The sequence below is a fragment of the Typopeltis vanoorti genome, chromosome 24, assembly GCF_054136105.1.
Source record: "Typopeltis vanoorti isolate ZY-2024b chromosome 24, IOZ_Tvanoo_1.0, whole genome shotgun sequence".
Taxonomy (NCBI): Eukaryota; Metazoa; Arthropoda; class Arachnida; order Uropygi; family Thelyphonidae; genus Typopeltis; species Typopeltis vanoorti.
The window spans coordinates 35,468,765-35,481,164 of record NC_143572.1 but is presented as its reverse complement, the minus strand read 5'-3'; the positions used below and the strand labels follow the sequence as shown (position 1 = coordinate 35,481,164).

The 12,400-nt window shown below is 36.7% G+C and overlaps 1 protein-coding gene across 1 annotated transcript in view; it reads left to right on the top strand.

The window, feature by feature from the left end:
* The window catches only part of gbb (TGF-beta family member glass bottom boat), a 124,325-nt gene that overhangs the window by 104,421 nt on the left and 7,504 nt on the right, over positions 1 to 12,400 (top strand). Inside the window, exon 5 of the mRNA XM_090413709.1 lies at positions 1,220 to 1,302. Within this exon, the coding sequence (XP_090269835.1) occupies positions 1,220 to 1,302 (83 nt within the window). The remainder of the gene's footprint in view (positions 1 to 1,219; positions 1,303 to 12,400) is intronic.

Sequence of the window (12,400 nt, the reverse complement as noted above, 5' to 3'; positions counted from 1 at the left end):
CATTTTATCAGTTTTTAGTTTTATAGTTCCACGCATCACATTCCCTAACCGAAACTTCCACATTACTGATTACCTCTGAGATCACAACCCATCATGATCACTTTCTCTAGTTAGAGCCAAAAGAGAGACTTCATACAGAATCATGTCATCTTATTCATTGACAAATCGTTATTCTTGATTCTCTTGTTTTCTCTCTAACTTGCTCAGCAACTGAAGAAATGTTTTTTTTTTCATATACTATTTCCTGCTTCCAATTAGTATACTTATAGGTAAACATCCTATGATGATCATTTGCTTTTTTCCCACTAATTGAATTAATTAGTGAATTGTCCAGCATTGCACATTTATTTTTTTCCTCTGCACTCCAAATATTGTAGCAACACTCTACATTATTTGTTCTCCTCTGCTTGTCTCTATTTCACATAAAAATAGTTTCATATCCATTAATGAGATTTTACTACAGTATATTAAAATTCTCTTTCTGCCATCTTTTTCTCCTTCAAGTTTTCCCTGAATGTATGATATCTTTCACGTTCTGTCACTGAGAATTTTTGATTGTACTGATCAAAATGACTTCACAGTGTGAGGCTTATAAAAATCTTCATAAATAATAAAGTGTTCTCTTTATTATTTTTTGTTTGTACTTTTTTAAATGTGGAATTATCGAAAGTAGTTTTTATTTTGGCATCAGAACTATAGCAATAAATAGCAAGAGGCTTTAATTTAAGAGATGGTTTGAATTAAAACTTTTCTTATTGAATAATTTATTGAATGACTTAACCGCCTCCATAGCGCAATTGGAAGAACGACGGTACGTTGCGCCCTTCGATTGGAAAAGGCCTAAATTCGATTCTCATCATGATGGGAGGAATCTTTATATGGACTTTTTCAATTGAAGGTGAGTTAGCCGATCTCATACGGTGGTAGCAGGGTTTTTTTCTCCCAGAAACTCTGGTTTTTCATCCAGCATACAGACAAATCGGCCCTTCAGAACACACGCAATTTATAGACAAAAAATACTAGTGATGGTGGTTGTGGGCAGTAGATGGCATTGATGTAGGTGATTGGTAGTATAGGTTTTGTGTAATAGTGGAGACGAAGAGTTGTACAATAGGTGTCCTCCCGCGTTGAGTCTTTGGACTCCTTGGAGGTGTCATGAATAATAATAATAATAATAATAATAATTTATTGTATGATTAATTAAGCCTCTTATTTTTAGATAATCAGAACAGCCAAATTTCTTCTAAGCGGAGTTGTCAAAGATGGACTCTCTATGTGAGTTTCAGAGACCTTCATTGGCAGGTAAGCATATTCAGAAATTGTATGCAATATCTCAAAATAATAATAATAATATTAAGACAGTATCATATGTGTCTGAATAATCAAAGATAGTTCTGAAAACATTTCACTGACTGGGAAACAGTCCTGATAATATCATATTTTTTCTACTATCATTAACAATTCCTTGTTCTTTGAGTCTTCTCTAAAAATTATATATCATTAATATTGTCATTGTGAATTAGAGATTGGCTAAGGAAACAAACCTAAACAAAAACAAAGATTTGGATGGGGATATTCAGTTGTTTGCAGATGATAAAAGTTGGGATGAACTATGAAGAGTAGTTACAAGAAGACTTGAATAGATTGAGGGAATGGGAATGGGGATGCCACTTGAATGTTGCAAAATATAAGGTTTTAAAATTTCAGAAACAAAGATGGGATGTAGAATTTATACTTGGTGGGAATATATTGTTGGAGGTGGAGGAAATAAGAGATCTGGTGGATGATGGTGGATAAGGATCAGAAATTTAGAGGACACATTGCCAGAATTGTGAAGACAATACAAAGACTTCTGGGAATGATGTGGAGGACATTGACTTATAGAAATAAGGAGATTCTTGTTCCATTGTATAAGGCTCTGATTAGGCCACACATGGACTACTGTGCACAGATTTGGTCACCTGGTTTTCAAAAGGATGAAGAGATGTTGGGAAGGTTCAGAGGTGACTGACTAAGGTAGTTTCTGATCTCTGGAATGTTGAATATGTGGATAGGTTGAGAAGATGCAATTTACAGTCTAGTGGATAGGATAGAGACCAAGTAAGGGATTGTTATAGGATTGATGTAAAGAGGTTTTACAGAAAATGGTGGGAGATCAGGGAAGAATCAGAGGTCATCCCTGGAAGCTGTGTAAGGAGAATGTGAGCAGGGAAGTAAGAAGCAGGTTTTTGCATGCAGACTTGTGAATGATTGGAATGTCTTGTGTGAGAGTGTGGTGTCTGTAAAGAATGTGAGTGTACAAGGTGCAGTATCATAAGCTGTGTCTATGACAAAAGGACCCCCTAGATGAGTCGTTGACTCCATGGGTTCTTAGGGTAATAATAATAATAATACTAAAATGACCTACACTGAATAACACTGGTGAACAAAAGATACATTTGACCCACTGTGCTTCTGCTTCTTGTTATGAATGTTATATCTTCTGTTCCATAGATATAAATAAATAAATCTGTTAATACCTTTTATTCCCCAAAGGGAGTAGGAGAGGGCATTTAGCCCTGAGTAACTTTTGGAAACGGGAGAGCAGCCAATTTTTACCTTTACCCACATTATTATTAGAACAATCTCCATGGAATCAAGACTTAACATGGGGAGGTCTCACTCAGTCATCAGTATATCATGTTAAACCTTAAACTTATTCACAATCCTAACATTTGCAATGCATTTTCACATCACATTCCACTCATCCACAACTCCCTGTTTAAAAAATCTACTCCTTGTCATTGCACCTGTACAAAATTTCCACTGGTGGCGTTCCATTTTTACACTCTTTTTACAGTCCTTCTGTATTAATCTAGTAAAATCTCCTTGCTAATATAAACATTTCTGCTATATCACTCTTTTACACCTATCACCAAGCTGTTCAATTTACAGTATTTTAGTTTCTGAAAAATAATTTCATGTAGCTCCAACTGATTCATAGACATATGTATTTAAAACTTAGCATTGTAAATTCTATTCCCCTTCCTCCATTGGCTGTTTCAAAAATCTATATCTTTCATTCATTATCCACACATGTGAAACCTTGTTTTGAGTTTGCCTTTTTCTCTTAATGTTTACATTAATCATTTGCTGTGTTGTTGTTGTTGTTGTCATGTGTGATTTCCCTAGTTTTCCCTCATCTGTCCCTTAGGACTGGTTGAGCCCTCTAATGAGGGATTTTTTAAGCATGTTTTTTTACTGGAAATCTGTATGCATTCAAAGGGCCATTTTGCCTGTTCTGAGGGACAAAAAACCAGAGTTTTCAGTGAAAAAACCCTCTACTTCCACATGAGACCAGTTAACTCACCTTTAGTTGAAAGAGACGAGATAAAGGTTCCTCACATCATGGACAGATATCAAACCCAGGTCTTTCCGACCAAAGGGCTTCGTCTATACTGACTGAGCAATGAAGGCTCTACATTGATCAGTGTAAACAGCATAATAATATACTACAACAGTATACTTATATACCATATACTTTGCATTTTTGGAGTGTTACAAGGAACATTTGGCATAAAAATAAGCGATTTCTCTTTTAGAAAATATTTCACAATATTTCTAATTGTTATTGGTAGTGTTTTCTTTGTTTTATGCCCATACGATTCAGTGATTATTTTGAAAATTTTCTTATATGCATCTTGTACATAACAGTGTTTTACATGGCACTGACAAACAAGAACAAGAACAGCCAAAGGCATCCTTGTTTAAAGAGTTTCACCTGAAGGATTTTGTGCAATGTAGTGTGCTTAGTGTACTCATTACGAAGGATGACTGGCTTATGGTGTAAAAGCAAGAGTAGAGACAGATATGTTGGAAATGTTTCATGAGTGAGTGTCAGACTTGTCAGAAGCAGAAAAATGAAGTGGTGAATGTTAATGATGAAAAGTGCAAAACTGAGAGTGCTATAGAGAATGTAGTTGAAGGAGTGAGTGACAAATGAAATATGAATGAAAGTATGAAAGAAATGGTTAAAAGTAATGTGAATAATGAGGTGGAAGTGAGGAGAGAAATAGTGTGCTTATGCAGAGTCCTTCATAGCAAGGAAGAGAATAAAAGAGAAAATGAATAGAAGCATATGAAAGAACAAGAAACTAGGAATAAAGCAACAGTATCATATGGGGATTCTATGATACAAGGTGTTCTTGATGAGAGCATGTTCTCTGGGTGCATAGATCAAGGATGTCATTTAAGCTATTAGTATGTAGAGATGGAAAGTAAATGAGCGATTGTTTTGGAAGGCATGAAATATGTAATGAACAAAAGTATAAAAGTTGCTGGAAGAAGCAAAAAAAAAGGAGTGAGAGAGTAGGGATTATGGATTTGCTGTTGCAGTATGATAGGAACGAATTGAGAAGGGTTATGATTGCAAATGAATAATTGAGAAGATTGTGCAAGAGGAATAGTATGTATGTGGTTTATGGATATCCAGAGTGAATTTGAATGTACAAAAGCATTTGTGCATGCTTTATGAATGATTTTGTAGGTTTTGGAAAAGGGGATGCATGTTTGATCCCCCCCAGGCAAATGAGTATAAGAATGATCATGTATGAGAACTCAATGCCGAATGTAGTTTCCTAGGGTTTGAATCTAAATGAGTTGGTAATTACATCACAACAAAGGTAATTGAGAGTCCAAAGGGATATTTTAATGCATGTATGCAAATGCCAAAAGCATCAGAAATAAAGGGGAGGAGTTTTAGCATTAGTAAGGTGTACATAGCCAAAAATAATCAGTATCAGAGAGAGAGACTTATTATTATTAAACAAGACCTCATGGAGTCAAAGACTCATCTAGGAGGTCCTTTTATCTCACACACATCTCATATCATATCTCCCCTCTTCCTCATGTCCACCAGACTTTGCAAATTACATCTTCTCAATCTTTCCTCATACTCGACATTCCAGAGGTCAGAAACTACCTTAGTCAGTTGCCTTTGGACCCTTTCCAACATCTCTTCATCCTTCTGAAAACCAGGTGACCAAATCTGGGCACAATAATCCATGTGTGGCCTAATACAATGGAACAAGAATCTCCCTACTTCTGCACGTCGGTGTCCTCCTCATCATTCCCAGAAGTCTTTGTGTTGTCTTCACAATTTTGGCGATGTGTCCCCTAAATTTTAGATCCTTATCCACTATCACCCCCAGATCTCTTATTTCCTCTACTTCCAACAATATATTCTCACCAAGCATAAATTCTGCATCCCATCTTTGTTTTCCAAATTTTAAAACCTTACATTTTGCAACATTGAACTCACATCCCCATTTGCTTGCCCAATCACTCAATTTATTCAAGTCTTCTTGCAAGGCCACAACATCTTCACTACTCTTTATGGTTCGTACCAACCTTGCATCATCTGCAAACAACTGAATATCTCCATCCAAATCTTCGCCAATATCATTAATATACAAGTTAAATAGTAATGGCCCTAAAACAGACCCCTGAGGCACTCCACTAGTGACTTTCCTTTTCCTGGCTATCGCACCCCCATACACAACTTGTTGATACCTATCAGATAGCCAGTCTCCAATCCAAAGCACTAATCTAATATCCAACCCCATCTGTTCTAGTTTGACTGTCAACTTATCATGAGGTACTCTATCAAAAACCTTTGCGAAATCCAAGTATATTACTGTGTATCCTTCTCCTCTGTCCAAGGAAGCAGTCACTTTATTGTAATAAGTAAGTAGATTACTAAAACATGACCTCCCTTTAGCAAATCCATGATGTCCATCAAATATTATACCATTGTTGTCAACCCAACTTTGGATCCTAGTTCTCACAAGCTTCTCCAACAACACCTGACACAGAGATAGGCCTATAGTTTGATGCTTGAGTTCGATCACCTCCTTTATGAAGTGGCACAATCATGCCCTCCTTCCACTCTTTAGGAACTTGACCAAGTGCAAGACTCCTATTAAAAAAATATGTCAAGGCAGGTGTCAAGTCTCTGGCACATTCCTTCAGAATATGCGGTGATATATTATCAAGTCCCACAGCCTTATTTACATCTAGTTTACTCAACTCCCCAAACACCTCTTGCTCACTTACAGTCAGTCTCTCTTCCCCATTATCAACTGCTCTTAATCTCTCCATGAAGTCACATTCACAAGATTGAAAGATCTTTATGAACTGCTCATTAAGTATCTCCACCACACATTCTGCAACAGCTGTCTTTATACCATTTCTTCCAATCATTGTCATCCTTCCATAATCATTCTTTCTTTTGCTGGCTACATATCGAAAGAATTCCCTAGGATTCTTTTTGGCTTCATTAGCTAACTGCTGTTCATATCTCTCTTTAGCTACTCTCACCAACCAAGTCACTCTCCTTGCCTGGTCTTTGTAGACCTCATGAAATTGGTTACTTCCACTTCTCTTATGCTGCCTCCACAATGCCCTTTTTCTCTGTATCACATGCTTAATCTCTTTATTCATCCATCTCACACCTATCTTATTTAACCTTCTCACCCATGGTATACATTTGGACATTGCATCTACTAAATAGTTTTTGAAAATCCCCCAAGCTGCATTGATCTCTTTTCCAGCTAACTTCTCATTCCATGCTATACCTTCCATGCAAGCTGTCTCCTGAGCTCTTCATAATCACTCCCCTTGTAGTTCCATATATACCCTTTTTTCACAGGGGTCCTTGCACTGCTGGCAACCACCCAGGTAATCACCTCATGGTCACTTTCACCAATTGGTGGATGATTTGACACCTCGTTGATAATTACATCCTCCAATGAGATGACCAAATCCAAGACCCTTAATCCTCGTGTGCCCTCTGTTACATACTGTCTGAGGTAGTTATCCCTCAAAAACTCAAGAAACTCATTTTCTTTACTTCCAGTTGCTATCTCTTCATTCCAGTCTATATTGCCATAATTAAAATCACCCATAATGATCACCCTTTTCTTATTTGCTTGGCTTATTTGACTATACATTTCACTATCACCACCACCATCCACATTACCAGGTCTATAACAACATCCCACTAAGTATTTGATTCTATTCACCTCTATCTTACACCATACTGCCTCAAAACCACTGGCCCTATTTCCCTCTCGCATCTCTACTTTGTATGGACATAACTCTTTCTCTATCATCAATAGCACTCCCCTTTCCTTTTTGGTTGATAGAAGATGATATTACTATTACACAACAGCTCCAGGGAGTCCAAAGACTCATCGAGGATATATTTATAATTAGGGTTCAACAAATACACTTGACCATTTGCACATGGCTATTAGATACTAGCTGGCAAGTAGCTGGAGACTGAACAAAATATAATATTTTTTATTTAATAAAAAACAACTTTCTAAACAAAATCTTTTTAATTTTAAGAAAACACATTTGCACTAATGACTTTATGAAAGTCCTATTGATTTTCTGGGACATATCATTAAAAAAAAAAAAATGGGGGGGGCGATTTTGCGCAATTATATTTTTTGCCTGGCAAGTAGGGTTTTGTGCAATTTGTCAAGCACTAGTCATAGGGATAGAATGTAATAGGGCATGCATTTTCACGAAAGATAGAGGGAATAGGAGCAGAGGATGGGTATTATTACCAATGATGCTAAGCCTATAGCAGCAATCAACAATGTTTGGTTGCTGCTATAGCATGGGGAAGAGGGATATAGAAAGATCTGGATGCCATATATTGGCAGATTAGTACAGTAAATGCAACATGAGAAATTATTATGGGGTGAACTTAAACTATGGAGGCATACAGTAGATTACAAGGAGGAAGGGGTGCATAGCAAGATAGAAATAGAATTTATGCAGTTACTAAGTGATAATTACCTGAAAAGCATGTGATGAAGGGAACCTGGGATTTGAAAGTGCTGGTTCTGATAATAACATCAGATGTATCCATAACCAAGGTAGCCACTTTACCTTCTATGGGAAAAGTCATCATGGGGTCTTCTGGAAGGTTGGTTGCTAAGCATGTGGAGTTCTCAGTTTACAAGGGATATATTAAGAACTACAAAGTAGACAATTATGAAAAACTTATGTGGTAGCTTGGGCTAGGTCAGGGTGGAAAGGGAAATACTGTGAGAAGTGTAGATGATGGTTTCAGGAGTAGGTGTGAGTGCACAAGAAAGGATTGAGACAGTCAAAGATGTGTGGGTGACATTTAGGTCTGGGAAGGGGTTTAATATCAGTGATGATAGACAAGAATGGACAGGAGAGAGTGAAGAGGAATCATGTCCATGAAGTGAGGTTAGTGTGACCTGTTATAGAAACAGAAATGAGCTAGTGTGCTTGTTTACAAATGCTAAAAGTATTCGAAACAAAGGGAATGAAATTGTGCTGATAGTTCATTTGCCCAAAAATTATTATATAAGTGAGAATATGGCTGAACTAGGATGACATTCTGACAGGAATAGAGATGGAGGGATATGTTGTCTTTCACAAAGACAGACAAAGCAAAAAGGGAGAAGGAGTGTTATTGATGATGGCAGAGGAGTTGCGCCCATCTAGTGTGGAGATGCAAGGAGCAAATACTGACAGCTGTTTTGAAGCAGTATGTCATTAAGTGGAGGTGGACAGGATGAAATGTACAGTAGGGTGTTTCTGTAGACCTGGTAAAGTGAGAAGGAAATGTTTAGACAAAGTGGTCTGGCTAATAAGAAAAAGATGATCATTATGGGCAATTTCAATTATGGTAATATAGACTAGAATGAAGAGACTGCATCAGAAACCAAAGAGAATGAATTTTTTGAGTTTTTAAGGGATAACTACCCTAAGCAGTATATAACAGGGGCCACATGGACGAGGGTCTTGGATTTGATTATCTAATCCGAAGATATTGTTGTAAATGAAGTATTACATCATCCTCCAGTTGCAGAAAGTGACCATGAAGTAATCACTTGGGTCTTGGCCAACCATATCAGGACTTTTGTGAGAAAGAGTTATATGTGGAACTTTAAAGCAGGTGATTATGGCAAACTCAGAAGGCATCTTACAGGGATATCATGGAATGAGCAATGCCTGCTTAGTCTCCATTCATGAAATATCTGGCAGAGGCAAAGGGCAGGAGATTAAATAAGGTAGGTGTAAAATGGATGGCTGAAGAGGTGAAGTGTGCAATCTGGAAGAAAAAGGTATTGTGGAGGCGACACAAGATAAATGGAGATAATCAGTTATATGAGGAGTACAAAGAGCAAGCAAGGAAGGTGACTTGGTAAGGGTAGCAATAGCACAGTATGAGCAGAAGTTATCAATTGATGTTAAAAGAAATCCTAGGGAGTTTTTTCGATATGCGGCCAGTAGAAGGAAGAATGATTGTGGGAGGATTCATTCATTAATTTCATATGGTGATTCAACGGCTGTGAGCCCCTTTTACGGGGAGGTACGGCACCACCTCAATGCCCCCCATTTTTATCCGAGCTTGGGACCGGCATAGCTGACAATTCAAACTTATGGCTGGAGGCCATAGGTCTGAATACCTCATAGGTCATTAATACCTAAGTATTCATGTCTTAAGTATTCCTGACTGTATCCGTGTATGTTCACGGGACCGGTTTGCCTGCTTGTGGGATAAAAATCCCCAGATAAACTGGGGGAAAAACCCCTGCTGTCCACGCACAAGACTGGCTAACTTAGCTATGGCTGAGGAAGATTCTTAAGCTCCTCACATCGTCGACAGGAATCAAACCTAGGACACTCCTTCCCTAGGCATATGGTTGCGAAGCGCATTGCCACTAGGCCAGGGGTGTTCAACCCGTCGATCGCAATCGACCGGTCGATCGCGGAGCGATTTTTGGTTGATCTCTTGTGTATTCCTCCTTACTTACAAATTTAATTAAAACTGAAAACATAATATTTTATTTATCATTATTTTGTATTATTTTTAATTCGCTTTAAGTGTATTGCTATTGTTTATTTATTTTTCGTTAAAATTGCCAAATCAGTAATTTTCTTATAAGTCCGGGTAAATGAATTAATTTGGATCAGTGGAAGTCAAACAGCGAGCCAAGTGAATACGATTATAAGCAAAGTGTAAAAACTCGATTGCAGCTTATATATTAAATATTCCAAAGCATATTACATCGATTTTTTACTTAGGTTAAGTCCAATGTGAATATTGTAAAAAATAAACTTTGTTTGTCTCGGTATAGTTTGTATTAGATGTTTTTGTAAATAACTCTTTTGAAGCTAACTGTATATGCTGCTTTAATAAGAATATGTTAGTGTGTTAAAAACAAAGGCGATGTTTTTGTCGCCGAAGCTGTACATGGCGGCATTAGAAAGATTGTTATTGAAACTTGTATGTATGAAAAGGGCTTGCAGGCTCTAAGTGTAAACATTTCCAAAGTCAGTCAGAAAGAGTTCAAACAACTTTCCAATGGCCGGCAACCAAAAGAAAGTGGAGGAGAACAAAAGAAGGCATGCCGAACTTGAAACTTAAGATGAAAGACTCATACCAATTCTTTGGGAGGTTGCCAAACTTCATGCGAGGTCTCAGAGGAGGTCTAATAAAAAGGGACTGAAGCAAGCAGAAGGGGTTCCAGAATTGCTGTCAGAGAGGAGATCGCCATCAGAGAGACTGCCCGGATCCACTTTACTTGAGAGAGGAGTTTCCCGCTTCCAGAAAGGAACTTCTCGGGTCGAGACGTCGCTAGAGAGAGACTACTGCTAGGCCACAGACAAGGTTTCAAATTGCTGAAAGGAAGAGTTCCAATTGCCGGAGAAAAGTTTCCAGGCCAGATTAATGTCAGACATTCACCAGTGTGTTGCGTTTTCATTACAATTTGATGAATCAAATGACTTCACTGATATTGCTCAGTTAATGGTATTTATTCGCATGGTATTCCAAGATTATTCAAGTAAAGAAGAACTCTTGAAACTTATTCCATTATTGGGAAGGACTAGGGGAGAAGACATATTTTGGGCATTTGATGAATTTGTGAAACAACACAAACTTCCGCTTTTTAAACTTGTGTCTATTACTACTGATGGTGCTCCTGCAATGATAGGTAATAAATCAGACTTCATTTCATTATATAAAAACAATGACATATATCCAGATTTTTTAACATACCGCTGTATTATTCACCAACAAGTACTGTGTAGTAAAAGATTAAACACAAAAGATGTTTTGGATATTACATTTAAAATTGTAAATTCTGTTCGAGAAAATCCCTGCAACGGCGGTTATTTAAATTACAGGCAGGTGATGATAGGGAACTTCTGTTGTACGATAATGTTCACTGGCTCAACAGAAGTCAATTTTTAGAAAGATTTCTTGTATTAATTAACGATATAAAAAATTTTCTTGATGAAAAAGGAGATATTTATCCACAATTGAGTGATAAAAGATGGTTGTTACACTTATCATTTTTAGTAGATTTCTGTACGAAATTAAGCAATTTAAATTTAGAGTTAAGGTAGAGATAAAAATTTAATTGACATGTTAAGTTCAATAAAAACTTTCCAAGAATGCTTACTTTTATTAAAGAAAAATATAAATGTTCCCAAATTTAGACATCTCCCATATTTATTAAACTTTTTTGAACAAAATCAAGAAATGCTTCGCTATGATTTAAAAGAATTTATTCGTGAAATAGAATTAGTTGAGGAAGAAATAAATTCAATTTCAGATCGACATACTTGTCAGAATCCGCTTTTTCAAATATGACCGTCACAAAAAATCAATTAAGAAACCAAATTACAAATGATCATTTGGATGATTGTCTGCAATTGGCCACTTCTTCATATCAACTTGACTATGAAAATATTGCAAGGTCCAAACAATGCCAAATTTCACATTAACTTTTTTTTTTTTTAATCAACCAGCATTTCCTGTAACTTGTGAGTTTGTAATCAATCTGTTGTTTTTTCGAACTTGGGTTTTCCCAAAATAGATAAATAAATATTTTATTCCAATATATTTGTTTTTTTTTGTTGTATTAAAGTAATTAAAAGTGATAAATAAATTTTTAAATACACAAATATAGTTTTTAGTTGTGTATTTTTTTTTAGTTCTTTATTTTTAGTTGTTTATTTGTGCATAATCAGATATCAGGTTGGGAAACGTGATCTATATAAGAGAGTAGATCGCCGATTAACTTATATATGAGAGAGTAGATCGCCGAATAACTTTTTATAGAAAAGTAGCTCACGTAGTAAAAAAGGTTGAACACCACTGCACTAGGCTAACCGCACAGACATGGGAGGATGATGTTGGTCAGTGATAATGTGAAAAATGATAAACACTGAGGAGGATATAGTAGAGGTGTTTAATGAGCAGTTCATTAATGTATTCCATCCTTGTGATTGTAACATAATGCAGAACTTGCGGAATTGAGTAAACTTGATGTCAACAAGGCCATGGGACTTGATGGTATAT